We start from the raw sequence: 25,608 nt of genomic DNA on the forward strand, positions 1-25,608 counted from the left end.
GGAAACAGATAACCAAGGTTAATAAGTGGCCAGTTTTAATCCAAAGACAAGATGAAATGTGTGTACTCAGGAAGTCTGCAAGTGAACTATGCCAGCAAGGGAGGACCAAATAACTTTCCTGAATCTAAGGACAGCAACAACTTAACTTTTTTCTCTTTGGAAAACAAAAATGAAAATACCCTGTGGTCTGACCAGACTGTCCTGCAGTGGGGATACAGGTCTACACAGATGACAATGAAAAGACTAGAATTCAAATGACAGCATTCCTTCCCAGTTACAAAATCACGCAAGCCTTTTATCCAATAAATACCATAAAAAATAAATAAATAAAACAGAAACAAAGACAAAATAGACAGTTCCTCAAGAGACATGCTTATTGGCCAGAAAAAAAAAAAAAGAGACTTTAAAATCCAAAGAGACTTGAATAATAAGTTAAAGTGTCCTCCCACAAACTCTAGTGCCCTGAGGTTTAAGAAACTTAAGAAGAAACAAAATTCTACAACATTTATGCATTTGTGTGCATATTTGTCACCATATTATGCATCTATATGCTGTTATTCTGGATTATTGTAAAGTATTGCTCAAATAGAAGGATTTTCAGTCTTCTATTTGAGCAAGACTCAAATAGAGTCTTCAATTCATTCTTTATAAAAATTTGGAGAACCAGCAGAAACTCCATTGTCAGGTGGGAACCTATTCAAAGCATCATCTTAGCCATTTTCTTCCCTGTGACATGGTTTCCCTTGTACCTCAGTCAGGAAAGAATTTGCCTGCCGTGCAGAAGACCCAGGTTCGGTTCCTGGGTTGGGATGATCCCCTGGAGAAGGAAATGGCAACCCAGTCCAGTAATCTTGCCTGGAGAATCCCAAGGCCAGAGGAGGCTGGCAGCCTACAGTCCATGGGGTAGTGACAGTTGGACACTAGGTAGGGACTAAAGCACCACCACCAGGCATTGGCAACCGTCAATCTTGAAACTGCTGAACTCCTCTAGGAATTCATGTGCTAGAGGCCCTCAGTCACACAGAGGACCTTTACTCTCAATGCATAACTGGTAATAATGATAAAATTCCTTTTGTCTCAAAACTAGTTATTGCCCACAGTCTTTCAAATCTTTGCCTTGCTAGGAAGCAATCTATTAATATATTCCAGGGAAATTGGACCCAGAGCCCCTTATAGGTTGAGTAATTTTGCACAGCACTTAATTACAGAGATACAGAGATCTTTCTGAATCTGTGCTTAAACTTGGCCTGCATAACTTCTACCAATAAAGGTATCATTTTAAAATACATAATACCAAGAACATATCAAAGTCAACTTTAGTCTATGGAATTTACAGTCACTTAATTTTCTTCATAATAATTATGAGTAATATAAGTCAGCTCTTAAAATTTTATAAATGAATAAACTGAATATTTGGAAGTTAATTAGGGACCAGCATTGAATTCTAGGTAGATGGACTCCCACAGTATGAACTTTGCTGTCCATAGAGTACATGCACAAATGATACCCTTCACAAATGAAGGGATTATTTCCTTCTCTTTCAGTTTAGATACACTCATGCTCTCTTTCAAAATAGTTATAAGATCATTTCCTTGTTGCCTCTAATATTTACTGTGTTTTCTAAGTATAAAATGAAAGTGACTAATCGAGTAAAAGGAGAGATAATAAAGTAAACAATATAGGGACAATAAAGAGGATTCAGCTACAGTTAAGGTAGAAATTATAAAACAAAAATTACACAAGATATAACTTTAAGTCAAATTTTCAAAACTAGAAAAAACATTTTTATGTAAATTAGATTGCCAAGTTTGTTTTGAGTAAAGTTTAACTATCCTGGAAAAATGAGAATGGCTAACTTTTTCTATACTTAAAGGATTTGCATAAGACTAGTGCTATTCCATCCTTAAGTGTTTGGAAAAATTTATCACTGAGGTCATCATATCACTGGTCTTCCTTTTTTTTAGAAAGTTTATAAAATGAATTTGTAATCCTTAAAAATGAAACCAGATTCTTCATAGTTTGCCTTTCTTTTTCAGTCATACTTGGTAATATAATTATTTAGAGAAATAGATCTACTTTATCCAAATTATAAAATGTAATGTTGTTTACAATATTCACATGCTACTTTATGGATATATATAAGATACAGTGTGATATTCCTCTTTTATTAACAATATTGGTAATTTTATTTACTCTTTTTATTTTTACCATATTACTCTAAGTTTATTAATTAAATAAACTTTTTCAGTGAGCTGCTTTTAAGTTTGTTGATTTGCTATACTGCATGTTTGTTTTCTCTCTCATTGATTCCAACTCCAGATTTGATTCTTTATCTTCTTTTTCTTTACATTTGATTTTCCTATTATTTCCCTAGCTTCCTTAAGTGAAATATTATAAACTCTTGTCTTCCTATCATCTTTTCTCATGCATATATGTAAGGCTACCGGTTTCCCTCTAATCAGCACTATACCTGTCTTCTGAGAGAGAGCATTTGTGATAGTTTATTATGTTCAAATATTTGTTAAATGTCGACCTTATCATTTGACTCTAACTATTTATTATGTACATACCCTTTCCCCCTTATCTATTTTTTGCTAATTTTTAGATTAGATCCACTAAGGTCAGCAAAAACAAATGATTTTAATATTTTGAAATTGTTGGTCATTTTCCTTATGGTTCAGCGTATGGTCAATTTACTAAATATCCCATGTACACTTGAAAAGAATGTGGATACTACAGTTTTGTATAAAGTGTTCTACAAATGCCTATTAGGTCAAATTTGTTAAAAATTTTTTCAGACATTTTATAGTTTTATTCATTTTTTGGCTACTTTTAGCAGCTAATGGCATCAGTATCAGTGGCACTAGTAGTAAAGAATCTGCCTGCCAATTCAGGAGACATAGGAGACACAGGTTTGATCCCTGGGTCCGGAAGATCCCCTGGAGGAGGGCATGGCAACCCACTCCAGTATACTTACCTGGAGAATCTCAAGGACACAGGAGCCTGATGGGCTACAGTTCATAGGGTCACAAAGAGTCGGACATGACTGAAGCGACCTAGCATGCACAAATGTATCCATAATTTTTTACATCATATACATTTAAATTTTATTTTTGTGTACATTGAGAATGATTGCACATATGATAAAGGTTAAAACAATAACCATTTTAGATGGGGTAGGAAGATATCTTTATGATATGGAAGTAGGATAGGTTTCTTTTTCAAACATGTTGCAATAAGCACTGACTGTAACAGGAAAAATAAATGGATTGCAATAAAATTAAGAATATATACCCTTCAAAAGTCACAATTAAGAAAGTATAAAAATTACCTACAAAATTAGAAGATAATCATTGTACTTAGATCTTTTTTTTTAAATGCACAAATGAATAAAGAAAGATGACCCAATAGAAAAAAAAAAAAAAAGAGCCCAGATACTTAAAACAATACTTCATATAAGAAAATATTTAAATAAGCAATAAACATATTTAAAGATGTTCAACTTCATCAGTCATCAAAAAATGCTACAAATTTACAAATGCAAGAATGACTAAAATGAAAATAACTGCCGGTTCCAGGTGTTAGCAGCAATATGGAAATACAATTTATTATGATGCATTGCTGGTGAGGCTGTATACTTGAAAATACTCTGAAAATGACTTCTAAAACTGAGCTTATGCTTATCTTTTGGCTCCATAAGAACATTCCTAAAGAATACCGATATATTTGTTAATGTTCATGGTGGCACTATTCAACAGTCCTTCTCCCTCCCCCCGCCCCCCCAACCCACCCCAAAGAAGAAAACTGCTTATTAAAAGCTGAATTATAAAAGTAGTGTATAATATAAATGAGGGGAGAAGTGACGTCAGCAAACTAGCAGCATAGGAATTTCTAACATTTGTCCCCTCAGCAACATCAGTTTGAACAACTGTGCAGGAAAATACCTTCACAAGAGCCAAATACTTCAGTTGACGGATGACAGCACCTGCGTGAAGCACAAATTTAAGAAAAGATGCCATTGAAGATGATAGGAGAGACAGATTCACACCCCACCCCTCCATCACGCTTCCCCCAAACCAGAGAGTGAAGTGAGTAACCCACCTTGGCCCCTAGATGGCCCCTGAGGGCTCCCGGAAGCCCTGCTCCTGGGCAGCTCCCAGGCACGCGCCTCCTGACAAGGCCTCCAGCGCTGCACCCCGGCGCCCTCAGGTCGGGTATCCCCCCCGGCGGGCGCCCCAGCGGCCTCTGTGAGCCCAGCTCCCAGCGGGCAGCGCGCGCAGCCCCCGACTCACCTCAGCGCCTCAGGACACCGCCCTTCCGGCACACTCCTGCTGTCCCCGGCCACGGGCCCGCCGTGCGCCAGGATTCCCGTGGCCCCGACTGCTCTGGCGCGGGGCTGACCACAGTACCTGCCGGCTCCCATGGCCGGCCCGACGCCCCCGCAACACGGGGCTCCCCGGGACCTCCCAGTTCTGAACCTGGAGGGCTCCCACGGCCCTGGGGGGCGCCTATGGCCTCAGCTTCAGCCGCGAAACTGGCTCCTGAGCCGGCCCCACACGTCAGTCAGGTCACTACTGCGGACTCGGGCTTTCAACCCACCTCAGCACGGGGCCGCTCCCAGGGTTCCAGGGCCCAGACGCACCCCGGGGCCCGGCTGCCCCCCAAGAACTTTGACTCTACACGGTTCCCACCAACCAGACCCCAGGCCTCTCCGGGACAGGCCCGTCCTGACCTCGCTGAGGCCCCACCACCGGGGCTCCCAGGCCGCTTCAGTGTCTGACTGCCCGCAGTCTAACATCCGGACCCCACGTTCCCGATTTGCCGACCGCCTGGCCAGCCTTGGTGGCGCCAGTGGCCCCAGACATATTGCAGGAGCCGAAAAACCAGGCCGCGGCCTGGCCTTGTATCCCGTCGGCCGGATCCAGATGGCCGGTTCACCCAGCGCTCTGGCACCTGGTGGGTCCCTGTGCACCCGGGATGCAGGACCACCTGCAGCATACCGCTCAAGGTCAGTTACAGTCAAATTCAGACCGTACTAATATTATAATACGGTGGTGGGTTAGTCACTTAACTGGAGTTTAAAAGTTTTCTGCACAAAAGTACTGAAAATAATTATACCCACAGTAATTTGTTAATAGATACACAATACAAAAAGATACATGTATATAAAAAATACATAACAGAACAGGAATAAATGTGTAGAGTGTCTGCCTGTGATGAAAGTTCAGTTGTATCAGATTAAAATACACTGTTATATCCTGTTAGATGATGAAGATAAGTCCCATGATAACTGTAAAAAACAACAACGAAACCCAACAGTAGATACACAAAAGGATACAGAGAAAGGATTCAAAGCATACCACTGTGGACATTTTGTAGCTACTTTGTAAAATTAAAAAGGCATATGAAGGTTTATAGCATCATTGTTTATAAGAATGAATCCCAGAAAATAGGAAAATAGGTAAATTGTATTTATAATACAATGTCATGATTAAAATTAATAATCTTGATTAAAAATCTATATTGGCATATAAGAAACATAATTTTTGAGTGGTAAAAGCACACTGCATGTTATATTTACATACTGAAATATAAAGAAATCACAAAAAATTATTTGTAGAATTGTGTACCTGTATATTATATGCAAAGGTAAGACATTCATTTGAAATAGTAAAATTGCATCTATCATGATAAATCACATTAATAAAAAGGGAAAGGAAAGTAATTGGGATATTGTAAAACTGGACTTAATTTCTGTACAGTTTCATTGTCTGTATAGAAAATATAATTCAAATAAGGAAAGCCTGTAAAGATTATGATTCTCATATTTGGGTACCTAGGTGATTGTCATGTATTTCTGCAGCCAGAGGTTAGTATGAGTAGATTTACATACTCGTTCTTGTTCTGTCAATGAAAAGTTTATGAAGAGAGAAAGTACTTATAGTCTGTGGTAAGTTTCCTCCTGTGTAAAATGTAGGACTTGACTTATACTATAAATGATACCTTTTTCTACTATACCTATACCTTTTTATCATTCTCCTGCAAACACAAGTTCAAAATACGTTATGAAATCCACCAACTGATTGTGTGTAATACCACTAAACCTCATGTTTATTACTTAGCTCTATTTTGTTGTTGTTGTTATTCACAATAGCCAGCAACTATGCATTTAGAGCTGTATTTTAAATTAGTTTGTAGCACCGACTGAAGAGAATCTGTGAATATTGTTTTCGTACAAAAACACATACATATTTGAACATGCAACATATAATCATTTATATGATTTTCTTATATCTGCAAAAAATTCTCTCATGGTGCCCCTAGTCAAGACTTTCTTTACATCATTTTAGAGCAAACAAAAATAAAATGTTATTTTAAACTTATATGCTAAATAAATGCATTATAGTCTCAGTTTTATATTTTTCTATGCATGGATTCTCTACTGAGTTTGAGAAAGTAGAAAGATTATAAATTAATTTTATTTTGTGTGATGTTTAAATTTACCTGACAGCTTGACTGGGCCACAGAGCCCAAATGTCGATCAAAACAATATAAGTGTTTCTGTGAGAGGGTTTTTGAAAGAGATGAACATGAATTGGTGGACTATGAGTAAAGTAGATTGTTTACCATAATGTGGATGGGCCTCATACAATAAGTTGCAGGCTTTTACTGAACAAAAGACTGACCTCCCCTTTAGCAAGAGGGACTTTGGCAGTATACAGTCTTAAGACTTCAACTAAAGCATTTGATAAGTTTCCAGCCTGCCAGCCTGCCCTGCAGATTTTGGATGTGCCAATATCTATAAATGCACAAGCCAATTCCTTAAAATAATTTATTTCTATATACGCAAATCCTTTGGGTCCTGTTTCTCTTGGAAACACTTGACTTATATACATCTTTAAGACCTAAATCTGGAGTTATTTTTTTAAAACATTGCTACATAATGATGCAAACTGTGACCCATTTATTTATAAAGAAATTTCTTCAAAAACATTAAGATTTTTATATTATTGGAAATAAAATTTTGCTACTTTGACCGTCTCCATCAGTAATGTACAGTAGTCTCTTCCCCCTTAGTTCCTGTGGTGGATTCCAAAATATTAGCGGGGAACCAACCTTTACTGCATCAGATTGCATAGCATAACTGAAAAGTCCAAAACATAAGCATGCTAGCTCCTTGCATAGACTGGTGTCAATGTTAGGATAATCTGATCCTCATCTTGGAACCCTTGCTTTGGCCAGAAAAGGGCAGATAGCATCAGTTCAGTTCAGTTCAGTTCAGTCGCTCAGCCACGTTTAACTCTTTGCGACCCCATGGACTACAGCATGCTGGGCCTCCCTATCTATCACCAACTCCAGGAGTTTATTCAAACTCATGTGCATTGAGTCGGTGATGCCATCCAACCATCTCATCCTCTGTCGTCTCCTTCTCCTCCCGCCTTCAATCTTTCCCAGCATCACAGTCTTTTCAGATGAGTCAGTTCTTCCCATCAGGTGGCCAGAGTATTGGAGTTTCTGCTTCAACATCAGTCCTTCCAATGAATATTCAGGACTGATGTCCTTTAGGATGGACTGGTTGGATCTCCTTGAGTCCAAGGAACTCTCAAGAGTCTTCTCCAACATCACAATTCAAAAACATCTATTCTTCAGCACTCAGCTTTCTTTATAGTCCAGCTCTCACATCCATACATGAATATTGGAAAAACCATAGCCTTGACTAGTTGGAGGCTGATTACTTTACAATATTGTAGTGGTTTTTGTCATACATTTACATGAATCAGCCATAGATTTACATGTATTCCCCATCCCGATCCCCACTAATAAAAATAAATGGATAAAAAAGAAAAAGTAAAAAACAAAAAAACAAAAAACATAGCCTTGACTAGACGAAACTTTGTTGGCAAAGTAATGTCTCTGCTTTTTAGTATGCTGTCTAGGTTGGTCGTAACTTTTCTCCAAAGGAGTAAGCGTCTTTTAATTTCGTTGCTACAGTCACCATCTGCATTGATTTTGTAGCCCCCTAAAATAAAGTCAGCCATTGTTTCCACTGTTTCCCCATCCATTTGCCATGAAGTAATGGGACCGGATGCCATGATGTTTGTTTTCTGAATGTTGAGCTTTAAGTCAACTTTTTCACTCTCCTCTTTCACTTTCATTAAGAGGCTCTTTAGTTCTTCTTCACTTTCTGCCACAAGGGTGGTGTCATCTGCATATCTGAGGTTATTGATATTTCTCCCGGCAATCTCAATTCCAGCTTGTGCTTCATCCAGCCCAGCATTTCTCATGATGTACACTGCATATAAGTTAAATAAGCAGGGTGACAATATACAGCCTTGATGTACGCCTTTTTCTATTTGGAAACAGTGTGTTGTTCCATGTCCATTTCTAACTGTTGCTTCCTGGGCTGCATACAGATTTCTCAAGAGGCAGGTCAGATGATTTGATATTCCCATCTCTTTTCAGAGTTTTCCACAGTTTATTGTGATCCACACAGTAAAAGGCTTTGGCATAGTCAAGAAAGCAGAAATAGATGTTTTTCTGGAACTCTCTTGCTTTTTTGATGATCCAGTGGATTTTGGCAATTTGATCTCTGGTTCCTCTGCCTTTTCTTAAATCAGCTTGAACTTTCGGAAGTTCACGGTTCACGTATTGTTGAAGCCTGGCTTGGAGAATTTTGAGCTTTACTTATTAGCCTGTGAGATGGGTGCAATTATGCGGTAGTAGGAGCATTCTTTGGCATTGCCTTTCTTTGGGATTGGAATGAAAACTGACCTTTTCCTGTCCTGTGGCCACCGCTGAGTTTTCCAAATTTGCAGATAGCATAGTAAGAGTCTAATATTATATAACCAAAGTGCTTCCACACTCACAGTTTTATCATACTTGGCAAACCTTGAAGAACAGCTTAGCTCTTTAACTGTGGTCATTAGTATAGTGTATGAAGAAATGGGCATTTTTATAGAGGCAAAGCTACTCGAGAGTAACTATGGCTTCCCTGACATTTTAGGGCTTATCTCTCAAGATATACTATATCACAGCTATAATATAATCATTCCCCTTCTTTTTTCCTTTCTTCCAGCCTTCCTTTTAATAAGTTCATTATTGATTTATTTTATCTATTATTCATACATGTATACATGAATTCATATGTGTATCCATTTAAAAGATTTTAAAATATTTATGTATATCTAGAGATACACGTGTGCCTATTTCTATAACACACTGCCACAGAAGCGGAATATGTTTGTTGAAAGAAATATAATAATAGACACTACCTATTGCTTTCCAAAGAGGCTTTGCCCATTTACATTTATGTCAACAATATATGGTATTCTGATTTGTGTCATGCACTGATGAACACTGGATCTTAACGACTAAAGTTTTTTTTCAGCTGATAAGTAAACTATGCTGCTGCATACCTTTTGGCTTTAAATTCCATTTCCCAGATAATACAGCATTTCCCACTGAACTGAAAAGGCAACTAAATTAAATTGGAAAACTCAACAGTTTTACCACTGTACTATTTGTTATTCTTTTTGACAAATCACATATTTTCTTTTAAATTGTCATTTTCTCTGTATCTCTAATTTTATATTTCATTGGCTAAAATGTATCATTAAAATATTAAATATCTCCTATCCTCATGGAGCTCACACTGTAATAAAAAAGCCATATTCTGAATATGCAGTATGTCAAAGAGGGACAAGAATTAGGAGGGAAGATACAGCAGAAGCAGAGTAAGCTTTGATAGGAAGTATGGGGTGCTAGGGGCGTAGTGCTGTATTATAAATAGTGCTCATTGAAGGCCTCCATGATAAGATGAAATTTTAAGAAAAACCTGAAGGATGTGAATGTGATGCAGATGCAAAATCATATAACCATCATGTAGAAGTGGTTGCAGTTTGAATTTAGAGCACATACAGAGCTCCTGGATTAAGAAATCACTTGATACATTTGAGCAACAGAAAAATAAAGAAAGATAAATCAGAGTAACTATGCAGAAAATAGAGGAAAGTATTATATGATGAAAAGTGGTTTTTTTTTTTTTCTGTTTTTTAAAGTAAACAAGAGTCCATTACTGTTTACTAATAGAATCAGTTTAGGGAAGTTATGGCAGAAAGGGCCATTTTCTGGGGCATTGTTTGAATGGGTGAAAAGAGATGGGGCTGAATGCAAAAATGGACAAGTTTGCCTTAGTGTAGAGCAGTGATAGTCCCTCTGTATGAGCAGGAGAAACCGCTGACTCTGACTACAGTATATGAACAGATGGAATAGTTCAGGTAGCCATTCTCTTTTGATTTATTCTATAGTGTCAGTTAAAAGAGAAGCAAAGGTTACCAGCTAATGGTAAGGAGGACAGAGTGTTGGAGATTTAAAGTCAGATGTAGTGAATGAAAGGATTATATAGGACAGTGAGTAAATTGGTAGACAAACAGAATATAACAAATTAGCACAGAAGGCCAGTGGGTTAGTGGCCAGTAATTTAGAATATGATTTTATTGTGTTTGATTATATGTTTTGCTTCATTCAGGGTCCGAGGTCTAGGGAAGGAGAGAGTTAGATTAGTGAAAGCCATTTGCTTAATTATTTCAAGTCTAAACCTTTTTTTTCAATAAAATGTGAGCATCTGAGGAGATGGACAACTTAAGCATTATCTTTCTCTATTCTTTCTAAATCCTCCCCCTGATCACACTGTATTTTCTATGAATTTTTTAAGCATTTCCTTCCAAAGGAAGCCTCTTCCCTGTTCCCTATAATTTGCCAAATCTGTGGTTTCTCTGAAATTTTTTACCTCTAAATGGCAATTCTTCAAAGGAGCCTTTGTTAGTATCTCAAAATCAATTGGCTCTAAAACTAGAGGCTGTGAAAATCCTGTGGCACATAGATATAAGAACCAGAAATTGTTCACAGTCTTGGACACATTCCCACATCATATAATGAGTCTAAATTTGGCTCTCAAGGGTGAGCGATACATATTACTTCAAAATTTTAAATCAGATGAAACTGTTCTGCCCTCCCACTACTTGAATGACTGATAAATCCAGTTGTACATAGACAAGGTTATCCATCTGCTGTCTCAAAACTGCTGGAGGTTGGTGTTAGGGAAAATGGAGTGGGTTATTCTTCCTTGGATTCATTGTGATGCAAATCATTTGCTCTCTCTCTTGCTGAAGATGCCAATCTGAAGCAATGATTGTCCAGCATTTTTCAAGGCAAACTCAGAGATGACTCTCACATTGAGCATTCAACTTTTTCAGTGATTCCCCCTACTGCTTTAACCTGTGCTTATCCTTTGGAAACTCCACCTGCACTTCACAAGTTGAGATATAATGAGATTTAAGCACAGATAGGATGTAGATTTTTTGTTTCTTGAAGTTTATTCATTTAGAGAGGTCTTCCAAAATAAATAAGAAAATAAATCTAATGTTATACCTTCTTAAAAACTGCAAATACAATTATGAATTGGGAATGCTGGCTTGATATTTATATCAATAAACTATCCAGTATTCTTATTCTGAAATAATGCCCATCAGTATACTTTTTGATAGCCTCTTTGTGTGGAAACAAAATTTTATTCTGTTTTTATAGTGAGAATATAACATCACTTGAATTGTGATACCTACCAGAAGGATCAATTACTTTATTATTTTCATTATTGCTAGTTAAGGAAACTTTTTTTTCCAGGTTTTATTTCATTATTGGTGATTTATTAAGATGATATTCTATAGCTTGGAATATACAGAACATGCTACTTCACAGATATAGCTATTAACATTTTGTAGTAATGATGAAGTTTTATGCCCTGCAAACACAGGAATTATTTTTTTATTCAAGCAATTCACATTGTGAAATATTTATATCTATACCTATGTATATATATATATATATATATAGCCATCAAGTACATTTTCGTTGAGAGAAATATTCTATTTTGACTAGACAAGAAATGGAAATAAAATATTCCTTTAAATTTTGCACATCTAATACATTTCACACAGACTAAATTCAATTTTGAACACTCAATATAGTTTTCTTTCTTTTACTACCTACGTAAGTCCAAAAATTAATACCATAGAATATATATCATGACATGATCTTGAATGAGACTGTATCCTTTCGTGACCTTAGTTGGGTTTTGACAATGGCTGTTAGAATTGTACCAGGCTATTACTTCCGCAGACAGATAAGAAAAGTGTAGCTATGGATAGAGATGATTCTGATCCACATAAATATGTTCCACCTAACCTATAATAAATGCTACTCCAACTTCACTTCCACTTTATCAGTTACGAGAATTGTGTTCTGCTACCAAACACAGATGGGAAGCATGATGGAGGGGAGTCACAGATAGAAGAAGTAATAGTTCTAACAAATACAATTAATATGCCATTGTGTTTTGATAAACGATAAGAATAAAAATAAAATTAAAAAAGAAACACTAGTATTTTAGATTCTTCAGTATCAAATTAAAATCACCTTGCTAAGCTTTTTGTCTACGCAAAATTTGTTCTAGCTGAATTGATCTAATTTCATCTTTTAAAAATTTCATTCCTTTATGTTGGGCTTCCTTGGTGGCTTGGTAAAGAATCTGCCTGCAATGCAGGAGAGCCAGGTTCAGTTGCTGGGTTTGGAAGATCTGCTGGAGAAGGGAATGGCTACCCACTCCATTATTCTTGTCTGGAGAATTTCATGGACAGAGGAGCCTGGCGGGGTGCAGTCAATGGGGTCACAAAGAGTTGGACAGGACTGAGCGACTAACACTTTCACTTTTTTCACATTCAAGATTGCTTTGAGAACAAAAGGGATGCTCATTTTCCATGTTCCAACACAACTTCTTAGTAAATGTTATTTCCCACTTTTCTTCAAGCCTTTTGTGAAAATCATGCCATTGTCATTTATACAAGATTGTCAGAGATCAGATAATATCCCCTTTGGAGATTAAAAGGGACACAGAAATTTTCATACTAGGACTGCTGAACATTGTTAAAGTGCAAACACATAAGATCCACCACGTGCAGTTCACAGATGCTGTATATCCCAATGACAGATAGTTAAAAAAAGAAAAAAAATCTACTCTGGAAACTGTTAAGAAACAAGTTTATGAAGCAATAAGGTTCTATGAAAATGGTTGGCCAAATAGTCATCTCTCAGAATAATTTGTATCAGTCTCCTTATTTGGGATTTTAAGTTGGTCATAAAAAACAAATCTCAAATGAGCCTAATTAAGCAACTAACTAAATATATATAGGGGAAGAAAAGCTCCATCCTTATGCCAAGATAAGTGATAAAAATGAAAATCCTATATCTGGTGTAGATCGTTTGAATAACTCTGGAAATAAAGCCTGGGGCTTAATCTCTGTTCCTGCTGCTGCTAAGTCGCTTCGGTTGTGTCCGACTCTGTGCGACCCATAGACAGCAGCCCACCAGGCTCCCCCGTCCCTGAGATTCCCCAGGCAAGAACACTGGAGTGGGCTGCCATTTCCTTCTCCAGTGCATGAAAGGGAAAAGTGAAAGTGAAGGTGCTCAGTCGTGTCCGATTCTTAGCGACTCCATGGACTGCAGCCCACCAGGCTCCTCCGTCCATGGGAGGTTCCAGGCAAGAGTACTGGAGTGGGGTGCCATTGCCTTCTCCATTAATCCCTGTATAACTTAGCTATTGTGGGTTTGTTTCCAGACCACCAAAATAAAGTGAATATGACAATAAAAAGATACCAAGAATATATTTTAGTTTCCCAATGACGGAAAAGGTATGTGTGCCTTATACCATAGTTAAGTATGCAATAGCATTATGTCTAAAAAATGTACATACCTTAATTAAAAATTAACTTACTCTTCAAAGATGATAACAATCATCTGTACTTTCATTGAGTTGTAATCTTTTTGCTGGTAGATGTTCATGCCTCAGTGTTGATGGCTTCTGACTCATGAGGGTAGTGGTTGCTAAAGGTTGGGATGGCTGTGGCAATTTCTTAGTATAAGACAATGGTGAAGTTTGCCACATTAGTAGCATGCCTTGCTATTTAATAGCATTCTACCCACACTAGAACTTCTTTCAAAATTGGAATCCAACCCTGCTGTTGCTTTATCAACTAAGTTTATGTAATATTATAAATTCTCTTTGTTATTTCAATAACCTTCACAACATCTTTACCAGGAATAGATTCTGTTTTCAGAAATCAATTTGCTTGCTCATCCATAAGAAACAACTCCTTATCCATAAAGTTGTATCATGAGATTGTAGCAATTTACTCCTGTCTTGAGGCTCCACTTCTAATTCTAGTTCTCTTGCTATTTCCATCACATCTGTAGTTATTTCTTCTACTGAAGTCTTGAACCCCCCAGTCATTCATGAGGGTAGGAATCAACTTATTCCAAAGTCCTGTTGATATTGTGACCTCTTCCCAGGAATCACAAATGTTCTTAATGCCATCTAGAATGCTGAATCCTTTCCAGGAGATTTTCAATTTACTGTGTCTGGATCCCTCAGAAAAATCACTATCTATGGCATCTATAGCCTTAAGAAATGTATTTCTTAAATATTAAGACTAGAAAGTCAACATTACTCCTTGATCCATGGACTACAGAATGGATGTTGTATTATGTGTTAGCAGGGATGAAAAAAAACCTGAATCTAATTATGTATCTGCATCAGAGTTCTTGGTTGACCAGGTGCATTGTCACTAAGCAGTAACATTTTGATTTTTTTTTTTTCCCCCTGAGCAGTAGGTCTCAACAGTGGTTTTAAAATATTCAGTAGAGCATGTTGTAAACAGATGTACCATCATCCAGGTTTTGTTATTCCATTTATAGAGCAAAATCAGGATAAATTTAGTATAATTCTTAAGGATCCTAGGATTTTCAGAATAGTGAATGAGCATTGACTTCAATTTAATGAGCTATATTAATCCCTAACAAGAGTCAGCCTGTACTTTGGAGCTTCGAAGCCAGGAATTGACTCTTCTTTAGCTAGTCCTAAATGGCGTCTTCTTCCAATTGAAAATATTTTATTTAGTGTAGCAATCCGCTTTGTTTAATTATTTTAGCTGGCTCTTCTGGATAACTTGCCTTAGCTTCTATGTTAACACTTTCTGCTTCACCTTGTACTTTACAGAGGTGGCTTCTTTTTTTTTTAATATCATGCAACCTCTGCTTGCTTTAAACTTTTTTTTTTTCTTCAGGCCTGTCACCTCTCACAGCCTTCATAGAATTGAAGATAATTATGACTTTGGCTCTAGATTGGACTTTGCCTAAAGGCAGAGGATGAGATTGTTAGATAGCATCATTGACTCAAGGGACATGAATTTGAGCAAACTCCAGGAGATAGTGGAGGACAGGGGAGCCTGCTGTTCTATAGTCTATGAGTTTGCAGAGTTGGACGTGACTTAGTAACTGAACAACAACGGGGAATATTGTGCCCGATTTGATCTTCTATCCAGACCATTAAAGCTTTCTCAGTATCAGCAGTAGGCTATTTTACTTTCTTATCATTCTTGTGTTCACTGGGGTAGCATTTTTAATTTCCTTAAAGAACTTTCCTTTGCATTCATAACTAGGCTGTTTGGCACAAGAGGGCTAACTTTTAGCCTATCTTAGATTTTCAACATACCTTCCTCACAGAGCTTAATCTTATCTAGCCTTTGAGTTAAAATGAGAGATATGGAAATCTTCCTTTCACTTGAACACTTATAGAGTCCATTATAGGATTATTAGCCAACCTAATTTCAATGCCATTGTGTCTCAGGGAATAGGAAGGCATGAGAAGAGAAAGAGATAGCAAAACGATCAGTGGAGTGGTCAGAATACACATGTGTCTTAATTAAGCTCACAATTTTATAGGGGTGTGGTTTGTGGCACTCCCAAAACAATTAAGATAGTACTCTTGACCACAGATCAGAACATCAGTGACCACAGATCATCATAACAAATATGAGATAATAATGAAAATGTTTCAATGTTGAAAGAATTAACAAAATGTGAGACTTGAAGGGAGCAAATGTTGTTGAAAAAATAACACTGAAAACTTGCTTGACACAGTTCAACTTTTATGTATTTTGTGTTAGGAGTTCTGACCATGCCAGATTATAGTCTTTTCATTTGCCTGTGAAATTCTTTTACATGTTATTCTTTTATTTTTACCCAAGCTATTGATGTTTATTTAAATGTAGTCATTTTCATCTTTATGGCTTTTATTTCCTATAAGTTTTTGCTTCCCGACAAAATTGAGAATATTTTCTATTGTATTTTGCACCTGTTAAATTCTCCAGAATTTCTTCTCCAGAATTCAGGAGACTGCAATATACATTTAAACACTTTATAACTATTGTTCAGTGAGTTATCCAAGTGGTGAATGAGGGCACTGCTGCAATAATAGGACCTTGGTGATGATAATATAGTTATTTATTTTAGTTATTTATTTAGTTATTTATTTGTCTTAATAGCAAAACACCTATTTTTTGCTGAATCTGACAAATTTTGTTACAATGGATAACTCTCAATACAAGTTGGGATTAGGAGTTTAGAAGAGATCAATGTTATTCATGCCTACAATTTTGGGGAGAAGTTAAATTTTTTTGCTTCCATCCTTTATCATTTTTGCCTATACTTTTTCTGTATACAGTTTCAATTTTTATGTCCTTATTACCTGTGTTTCTTTAAAATTTTAATATAAATTTCAATAAAATTAAAGTATATGTTCTCTTCAATATATCAAATATGTTTTTTCCTCTCATCTTGGGATGAATACATTTCATTATCAATGATATCATATTCAGTTCTTAGTTACATTTATCTTTATTTTTCTTTTATACATAGAACAGATTGCAAAAGAATTTATGATTTCATTGTTCATGCTCAAGGCTTTTCTTCACCATTGGTGGTTCACACACATCAAGGAATATTGAAATGCAGTTTTCCTGATGACCCTTGTCTTTTGCAGTAAGACATACCACCTTTAGCTTACAGTGCAGAGATAAAAGTGATTGGCAGAAAAGACAACCATTTACCATTTAGGTGAAGGACAAAGTCATATTTTCAAAAATATTAGCTACCACTGGAGAATAGTGTTTGCTTGTAGAAATAAAGCATTGAAAAATCAAATGATAATGTAGTTTAACTTACTATTTTTATAGACAGGTTTCAAAACTACAAATAAAGAAAATAGTTATGTAGGAGAAATTTGCACATTTCATTTTAAATATGCCCATTGTTTGTAAAAATACAGACTAAGTGGCTTAAATCTGTACTGCTTGTTGACCTCAGAATATTTGAGAAGAGTCAGAAACATCTAACTTCATATTTTATTATTAGCTATTTGGTCTTGATGGTTACTTGTACATTTTATCAACGTCTACATCTAGAAAATAGGGGTGATAATAGTAACAGTCTTCTAAAAGGGATGTATAAATCCAATTAATTTATTCCAAAAGATAATTTGCACCTTGATTAACATATATATGCTCAATAAATGTCAAACTTAATGATAGTAAATTAAAGTTTTAAGAACAAAAAGCTTACAGTAAATCCATTTCCATTCTACATTGTTACTGAAAGTACATGCTAGTGAACTTCTACAACCCTAATTATAACCACAGACATTTAAAATCACCCATCTAAGTCATTCAGCTTTGATTCTTCCAGGAATATTGGGGCTTCCCTAGTGGCTCAGATGGTAAAGAATCTGCCTGCAACGTAGTCCCTGGGTTGGGAAGATCCCCTGGAGTAGGAAATGGCAAACCACTCCAGTATTCTTGCCTGGAGAATTCCATGGACCAAGGGACCTGCTGGCCCATATATACTCCATGGGGTCAAGAGAGTCAGACATGGTTGAGACACTGATGCACACACAGTAATATTCAGTTCAGTTAAGATCAGTTGCTCAGTCGTGTCCGACTCTTTGCAACCCCATAAGCCATAGCACGCCAGGCCTCCCTATCCATCACCAACTCCCGGAGTCCACCCAAACCCATGTCCATTGAGTTGGTGATGCCATCCAACCATCTCATCCTCTGTCATCCCCTTCTCCTCCTGCCCTTAATCTTTCCCAGCATCAGGGTCTTTTCCAATGAGTCAGCTCTTCGAATCAGGTAGCCAAGGTATTGGAGTTTCAGCTTCAACATCAGTCCTTCCAATGAACACCCAGGACTGATCTTCTTTAGGATGGACTGGTTGGATCTCCTTGCAGTCCAAGGGACTCTCAAGAGTCTTCTCCAACACCACAGTTCAAAAGCATCAATTCTTTGGTGCTCAGCTTTCTTTATAGTCCAACTCTCACATCCATACATGACCACTGGAAAAACCACAGCCTTGACTAGATGGACCTTTGTTGGCATAGTAATGTCTCTGCTTTTTAATATGCTGTCTAGGTTGGTTGTAACTTTTCTTCCCAGGAGCAAGCGTCTTTTAATTTCGTGGCTGCAATCACCATCTGCAGTAATTTTGGAGCCCAGAAAAATAAAGTCAGCCACTGTTTCCGCTGTTTCCCCATCTATTTGCCATGAAATGATGGGACCTGATGCCATGATCTTAGTTTTCTGAATGTTGAGCTTTAACGCAAATTTTTCATTCTCCTCTTTCACTTTCATCAAGAAGCTCTTTAGTTCTTCTTCACTTTCTGCCCATGAGGGTGGTGTCATCTGCATATCTGAGGTTACTGATATTTATCCCAGCAATCTTGATTCCAGCTTGTGCTTCCTCCAGCCCAGTGTTTCTCATGATGTACACTGCATATAAGTTAAATAAGTAGGGTGACAATATACAGCCTTGATGTACGCCTTTTCCTATTTGGAACCAGTGTCTTGTTCCATGTCCAGTTCTAACTGTTGTTTCCTGACCTGCATACAGATTTCTCAAGAGACAGGTCAGATGGTCTGGTGTTCCCATCTCTTTTCAGAATTTTCCACAGTTTATTGTGATCCTACAGTCAAAGGCTTTGGCATAGTCAATAAAGCAGAAATAGGTGTTTTTCTGGAACTCTTGCTTTTTCAATGACCCAGCTGATGTTGGCAATTTGAACTCTGGCTCTCCTGCCTTTTCTAAAACCAGCTTGAACATCTGGAAGTTCAGGGTTCACAGTAATAGTATGCTCTTAAAATTCTTATTTAAAAGGTGAAATGTCAAGGACATTTCTACTCAATCTTAAAATAATCTTGATATAATTCTAAAAATGACATTATCAGTGTAAAGAAAGAAAGAAAAATATAAGCAAAGACTAATTGTCTAAACCATAGATCTATGCTTTGCTCAGTTAAAACTGGAAACAGCATTAAAACCATCCTCAAATAAGTACCCTTTATAGTTTGCCTTGTTTATTGAAGACTTTACTCATCATAACTTTAGACTGCAGAAAGATATAATAACTTGTCAAAACAGTTCACCTGCTGTAAAATATGGAGTATTTTTAATAGTCTGACATAAACCATAATTCACACTTCTTCATTTTCAAAAAAAGATTAAACTGTCAGTATGTTTCAAAACACATTAATTGAACTTCATAAAATCTGATCCTGTATAATTGTATTTTCTTTATGGTTCTTTAACATGTCAGAATCATGTGAATGACTTATTAAAAATTTTCTTTGCTTATATCTCCTCATTAAATCTACTAACACAAAATAACTAAGGGTTGGGACTCAAAAATTTGTGATTTAAACTATCTTCCCAGGTGATACTTATGCACAAAATAGATTGAACAAGAATAAGCATTATTTCTCCTAAAAAGATAAAATAACAATTAAAAACATGTGATTAAAATGTTTATGTGTAATTTCTAATACTCTGAAATAATATCATGTATGCTAGTTGGCAATATTATGAGATAAAGTACTATCTCTTTGTGTTCAAATAATGTTTGCATCAATATTAATGAAATTCTGGGCAAAAATATCTTAAATGTCTTCTTCTTGAGTCCCTTCAGTCATGTCCCAATTCTTTGCAACCCCCTGTGGACTGTAGACTGCCAGGTTCCTCTGTCCATGGGATTGGATGTTTTTAATAATTAACTGAATTTACTTTACTAAATATTCCCAATCAAATGTCTTTGGAGAGAAAGCATATTCAAATGTTTGAAGCTCATATCTTGAATTTGTGTTTCTTCTCTCTCTCTTTTTTTTTTTTATGTGTTTGTTTGTCTTGTTAGGGGAAGGTCTGTTTAGTATTTAGTGAGCTGAAAACTTTCTCATTCAGAATGAAAACCATTTCATTCTAACAGCCAGTAGTAAAAGATAAGTAATCAAAAACAAAATATAGAATATTATTCCAGACTTTCTATTTGGGATAGTAATTGAAAGAAACAAACTATCATTGATATAATGGGAACAATTCATCTATCTAAAATGGGAGACTAATTTAATATATTTTTATCATATGGATATATATTAAAATTTAACCTCATGAAATATTTTATGAAATTAATGGAGATATAAATACAATTATAGGTACAATTATTATATGAGAAAAATGATAAAGTTTGACATTTACTAGAGAATGATAGTTTGATGATGTCCAGACAAAGAATATGAATCTTTTTAAAAATGGAAAAGTAAGCATTTAACAAAAGACAAAAGCTACCTTTAGTAGCTGACAGACTGTCAGGCAAATAAAATGAGTTGCTAGAGATTAATTGGCATAGGAAAACTGGAGTGCAGTGACTTCAGAAAAAAATATACTTTTCAGAAGTGTAGTGTGGCACATGAGAAAAATAATATGGAGGGTCACCTGTGTGAATATGTGAATTAAAAACTGTTACTCTTTATTTGAAAGGGCAAAATATCCTCAAGAAAATATTTCCAAGGGCAAAATCCAATTATTAACATATATGTTCTCAGATAAATATAAATTAATTTTCATGAGTATGTATGTGAAATTTGCTCAGTCATGTCTGACTCTTGTCGACACCATGGACTATACAGTCCATTGAATTCTTCAGGCCAGAATATTAGAGTGGTAGTCTTTCCCTTCTCCAGGGGATCTTCCCAACCCAGAGATCAAACCCAGGTCTTCCACATTGCAGGTAGCTTCTTTACCAGCTGAGCAACAAGGGAAGCCTAAGAATATTGGAGTGGGTAGCCTATCCCTTCTCCAGTGGATCTTTCCAACCCAGAAATTGAACCAGGGTCTCCTGCATTGCAGGTGGATTCTTTACCAACTGAACTGTCAGGAAAGTCCGTGAGTGTGGATAAGTACAGAAGAAAAAAACATAAAACAATTGTTTAAGATTAAGAGTTACTTGTTTTATTTTGTTATTTTTGCCAAAAACCATGTAAAATATCTGTGTAATTTTACTACCTAAAATTTAACTCTGCAAAATGAAATCACATACTGTTAGTTATTGTGGTAGGCTGAATAATGACCCTTCCTGGTGTTCATGTTCTAATCTTTGGATCCTGTGAAGTGGACCCTGGCAAAAGATGTTTTGCATATATGATTAAGTTAAGGATCTTGGATGAGAAGATTTTGCTCTGGATAATTTGGGTTGATCTGATGTAATCCTAGGATCCTCATAAGAAAACAGAACAAAAAAATAAAGTAGAAGTAAACAATAGAAAAAGCCTAGAAAGAAAAGCTGGGGGATAAGTTTTGTTTCATTTTCTGTTTGTTACTTTGAAATTAGGACATTTGAAATCGCCTGTGTATATTGGGGAATTTAGGGCTTATATTTTACCTAGTGTCATCTTACCTAGTAACATGAATGTTCTGCAGAAGATATCTGTTCAGAAAAATAAAGGTCTAAGAACACTTTAAGATTTCTCCTTTGGCTAATCTCTAGGTTTAGTCCAAATGAAGACTAAAGCATAATTACAAATGACCTGAATATACATGGAAGGAGGCAATGTGTATTTCATCACAGAACCAATCTGGAAAGAGTGAGTAAGAGTAGGTCTTATTTTGTCTTGTCTTGTCAGAGTTTTCTTATCTCTCTCTCTCCCTTCTTGGCATTCAAGGAATTCAAGGAAATTTCTGTCAATAGACTAAAAATGGAATGCAGATTTCAGATGACATTCATAGTAAAGAATACAGATTTTTAAAAAAAAAAGTTAAACAGCTACAGCTTAGAGCAAGTGGTAAATAAAAGCATTTAGAATCTGAAGATTGTAGTATCTACAGTTGCCTATTAGTTTATTTGAAATGTCCACTTTATAAAAACAACCAAAGATGAAACATGCAAATAAGCAGGAGAGTATGTTAATTGTATTTAAAAGAGTAACAAACTCTATCAATGGTATTACAGGCTTTAGACTTACTAGACAAAGACTTTAAACCAAATGTCCAAATATACACAGAGATCTGAAGGAAAGCTTTGACAAATTGGTGACCCAACTGATATAAATTATGTAAAAAATGGAACCAGGAAGAATTTTGTTTAGCTGGAAAGTAAAAGACTGAAAATAAAAACTCACGAGATAATTTCAAGACCTGATTTGAACAAGCATAAGAATCAGGAAACTTAAAATAAAGACTGTTTGAAATTATTCAGTCTGAGGAGGAGAATGAAAAAAGAATGAAGAAAAGAACAGACCTAAGAAATCTGTGGGGCAATAAAATATCAGCATACACATAATGAGTGACTCAGTAGGAAAGGAAAGAGAGAAAAGGACAGAAAAATATACTTAAATAAAAATGGCCTTTTATCCTCAAATTATATAAAAGACACAATTCTACATTTGTAAGAAATGCAAATAAATGATTCTGAAAGCAATTATTTATATGCAATTGTTCCTGAATAAAATTAATAGCTAATTTGTCTTCAGAAAATCATGGAAGCCATAAGACATCAGTATAATATATTTAAAGGGTGGAAAAACAAAAATTATTGATTTTTAATTCTATAACACCAAAATATCCTTCAATATAGGAAAAATTATGATATTAGATATAAATGAAAATTTGGAAATTTTGTCAGTGGTAGAACTGTCCTATAAGAAATGCTAAAGGGATACTCACAGTACAATAAAAATGATGCTATGCAATGTGTGTGTGTGTGTGTGTGTGTGTGTGTATGTGTGTATGTGTTTAAAGAAAGAATGGCATAGGTAACTGCATAGGTAAATATTAAGGTGAGTAGTATGATTATTTAAAATTTTTAGCTCTGTGTTTTTTACTATTTAGTTAAAATACAAATCCACACAAAATTTGTAAATCTGTGTTAAAGAACACAGTTTATAAATATATAAATTATAATAGTAACAATATAAAGAAGGTACAGTGTGCTTGTATGAGTAGAGTTGTATGCTGTGGAACCTATATTATATCAATGCAAACAGGATTATTATAAATTTAAGATGTTAACTAACTCAGTTCCCAGAATAACCACAAAGAAAAGTCTGGAAAATACATAAAAAAGGGAGTGGGAAGAGTATCAAACAGCCATCCTACAAGAAAATAAAGCACAAAAGAAGATAGTAATTGAGAAAATGAACAAAAAATATAAGACAAACTAAAAGCAAATAATTAATTATAGAAATACTCTTCTTATCAGTAATTACTTTAAATGTAAATGCATTAAACTTATCAATTGAAAGACAATCACTAGCAGAATGGAAACAAAGTATGATCCAACAAAATAACATCTATAAGAGACTCACTTTATATCAGAAAATAGGTTGAAATTGAAATGATGAATAAAGATACTCCGTGTTAGTAGAACAGAGGTGGCTATAAATCAGCATATATGTTTTATTTTAACAAACAATGGTAGAATAGATATTCTTCTCAAATGAACATGGAACATTATCCAAGAAACGTAGTATATTAAGCCACAAAGCAAGTCCTAATAAGTATAAAAAATTGTAATTATACAATGTATTTTCTTTTACAAGTATGCAATAAATCTGAAAATCAGTAATAGAAAGAAAACTAGAAAAAATCACAAATATGTGGAAATTAAAAAGAAAACTCTAAGTAATCAATAGGTCAAAGAAGAAATCACAGGTAAACAGTAAAACATCTTAAGATACATAAAAATTAAGACACAGCATACCAGACTTTATGGGATACAGTAAAAACTGTGCTCAGAGAGCAAATTAGAGCTGGAAGATGTTGAAAGACATCAAATCAGCAACTAACTTTATGCCTTAGAGGAACGAGGGGAAAAAAGAACAAACCTAACAGTAAATAGGTTTGGCCACCTGATGCAAAGAGCCAACTCATTGGAAAAGACCCTAATGCTGGGAAAGATTGAAGGCAGGAGGAGAAGAGGGCAACAGAGGACGAGATGGTTAGATGGCGTCACCGACTCAATGGACATGACTTTGAACATACGCTGAGAAATAGTGAAGGACAGGCTATAGTCCATGGGAGTGCAAAGAGACAGATACGATTGAGTGACTGACCAACAGTAAATAGAGGGAAGGAAGTAATAAAGATTAGAGCAGAGATAAACTAACTAAAAATAGAAAAGTAGTAGAAAAAAATCACATTTTTTAAAAGATTAACAAAATTTAAAAGCTTTTAACTAGCTTTACTTAGGGAAAATAAACCTCAAATAGCTAAAATCTGAGATGAAAGTGGGGACATAAATATGATTGTTACAGAAACAGAATTGTAATTGAATACTCTGGATAGTTAAATGCCAACAAGTTAGATAACCTAGATAAAGTGGACATATTTCTAGAAATAAACAAGTTACCAAAACAGACTCAAGAAGATACAGAATATATAAACACACATAAAACAAGTAAGGAGATTTAATTAATCATTTGTAACTTCTGAGGAAGAAAAAAAAAAAAAAAAAAACAAAGTCCAGGAGAAAGGAGGAGGAGAAGATGATGACAGAGGACAATATGGTTGGATGGCATCAGTGACTCAGTGGACCTGAGTTTGAGCAAGCTCCAGGTGTTCGTGAAGGAGAAAGCCTGGCATGTTGCACTCCATGGGGTTGCAGATAGTTGGACAAGACTGAGTGACTGAACAACAACAGCAACTTCCATATTGTACATCTCTCAGTTTAGAAGCTTTACTCTCTAGAAGCAAAGTTGAACCAAATCAAACTGTTTAGAGAGAGTTAGAAAGCATCCTAGTTCAACAGTGGTACACACTGCAGACTTTGAAAGAGGAGGAGTAGAAAGCACTTCATCAACTACTCATAGAGGGCACTGTAGTAGTCAGCCGTGTGTCATTCAGGATGATTTCAGCTAGTCTTTGCTAATGTTTTCTGAGGAGAGTAGGGGATGGGCAGAGAGAAAAATAGGAAGAGAGACAGACAGATGGAAATAAAGATAGATATTGAGGGAGGAAAGATGGATATTGAGAGAGGAAGAGAGGAAAATAGGGTGGTAAAACCAAAATATAAGGCCATTTTTACACCAGAACTACTATAAATTATAGCCTCCCCATGGCCAATCAATATCAGAACTGTGGCTATCAATCTGATTTAACTGGTGGTTCAGCACATATTCAATTATACAGCTTTGCCAATTAAAGCCTCCACCTTATATACGCATAGCAATAAATATTTTATTAACTCTGTAATACTTAATGACTATAGTTTCATTTTGAGATAAGTTGGAGGAAGTGATGCTGAAGCTGAAGCTTCAATACTTTGGCCACCTGATGTGAAGAACTGATTTATTGGCAAAGACCCTGGTGCTGGGAAAGAATGAAGGTGGGAGGAGAAGC

At 35.9% G+C, this 25,608-nt stretch overlaps 1 protein-coding gene across 1 annotated transcript in view; it reads left to right on the forward strand.

Annotated features, from left to right (window-relative positions):
- The first annotated feature begins 4,287 nt into the window (after window positions 1–4,287).
- The window catches only part of LOC122454590, a 361,135-nt gene continuing 339,814 nt past the window's right edge, over window positions 4,288–25,608 (forward strand). Inside the window, exon 1 of the mRNA XM_043489174.1 lies at window positions 4,288–5,008. Within this exon, the coding sequence (XP_043345109.1) occupies window positions 4,422–5,008 (587 nt within the window). The 5' untranslated portion in view covers window positions 4,288–4,421. The remainder of the gene's footprint in view (window positions 5,009–25,608) is intronic.

This window comes from Cervus canadensis, chromosome 16 (assembly GCF_019320065.1).
Source record: "Cervus canadensis isolate Bull #8, Minnesota chromosome 16, ASM1932006v1, whole genome shotgun sequence".
Taxonomy (NCBI): Eukaryota; Metazoa; Chordata; class Mammalia; order Artiodactyla; family Cervidae; genus Cervus; species Cervus canadensis.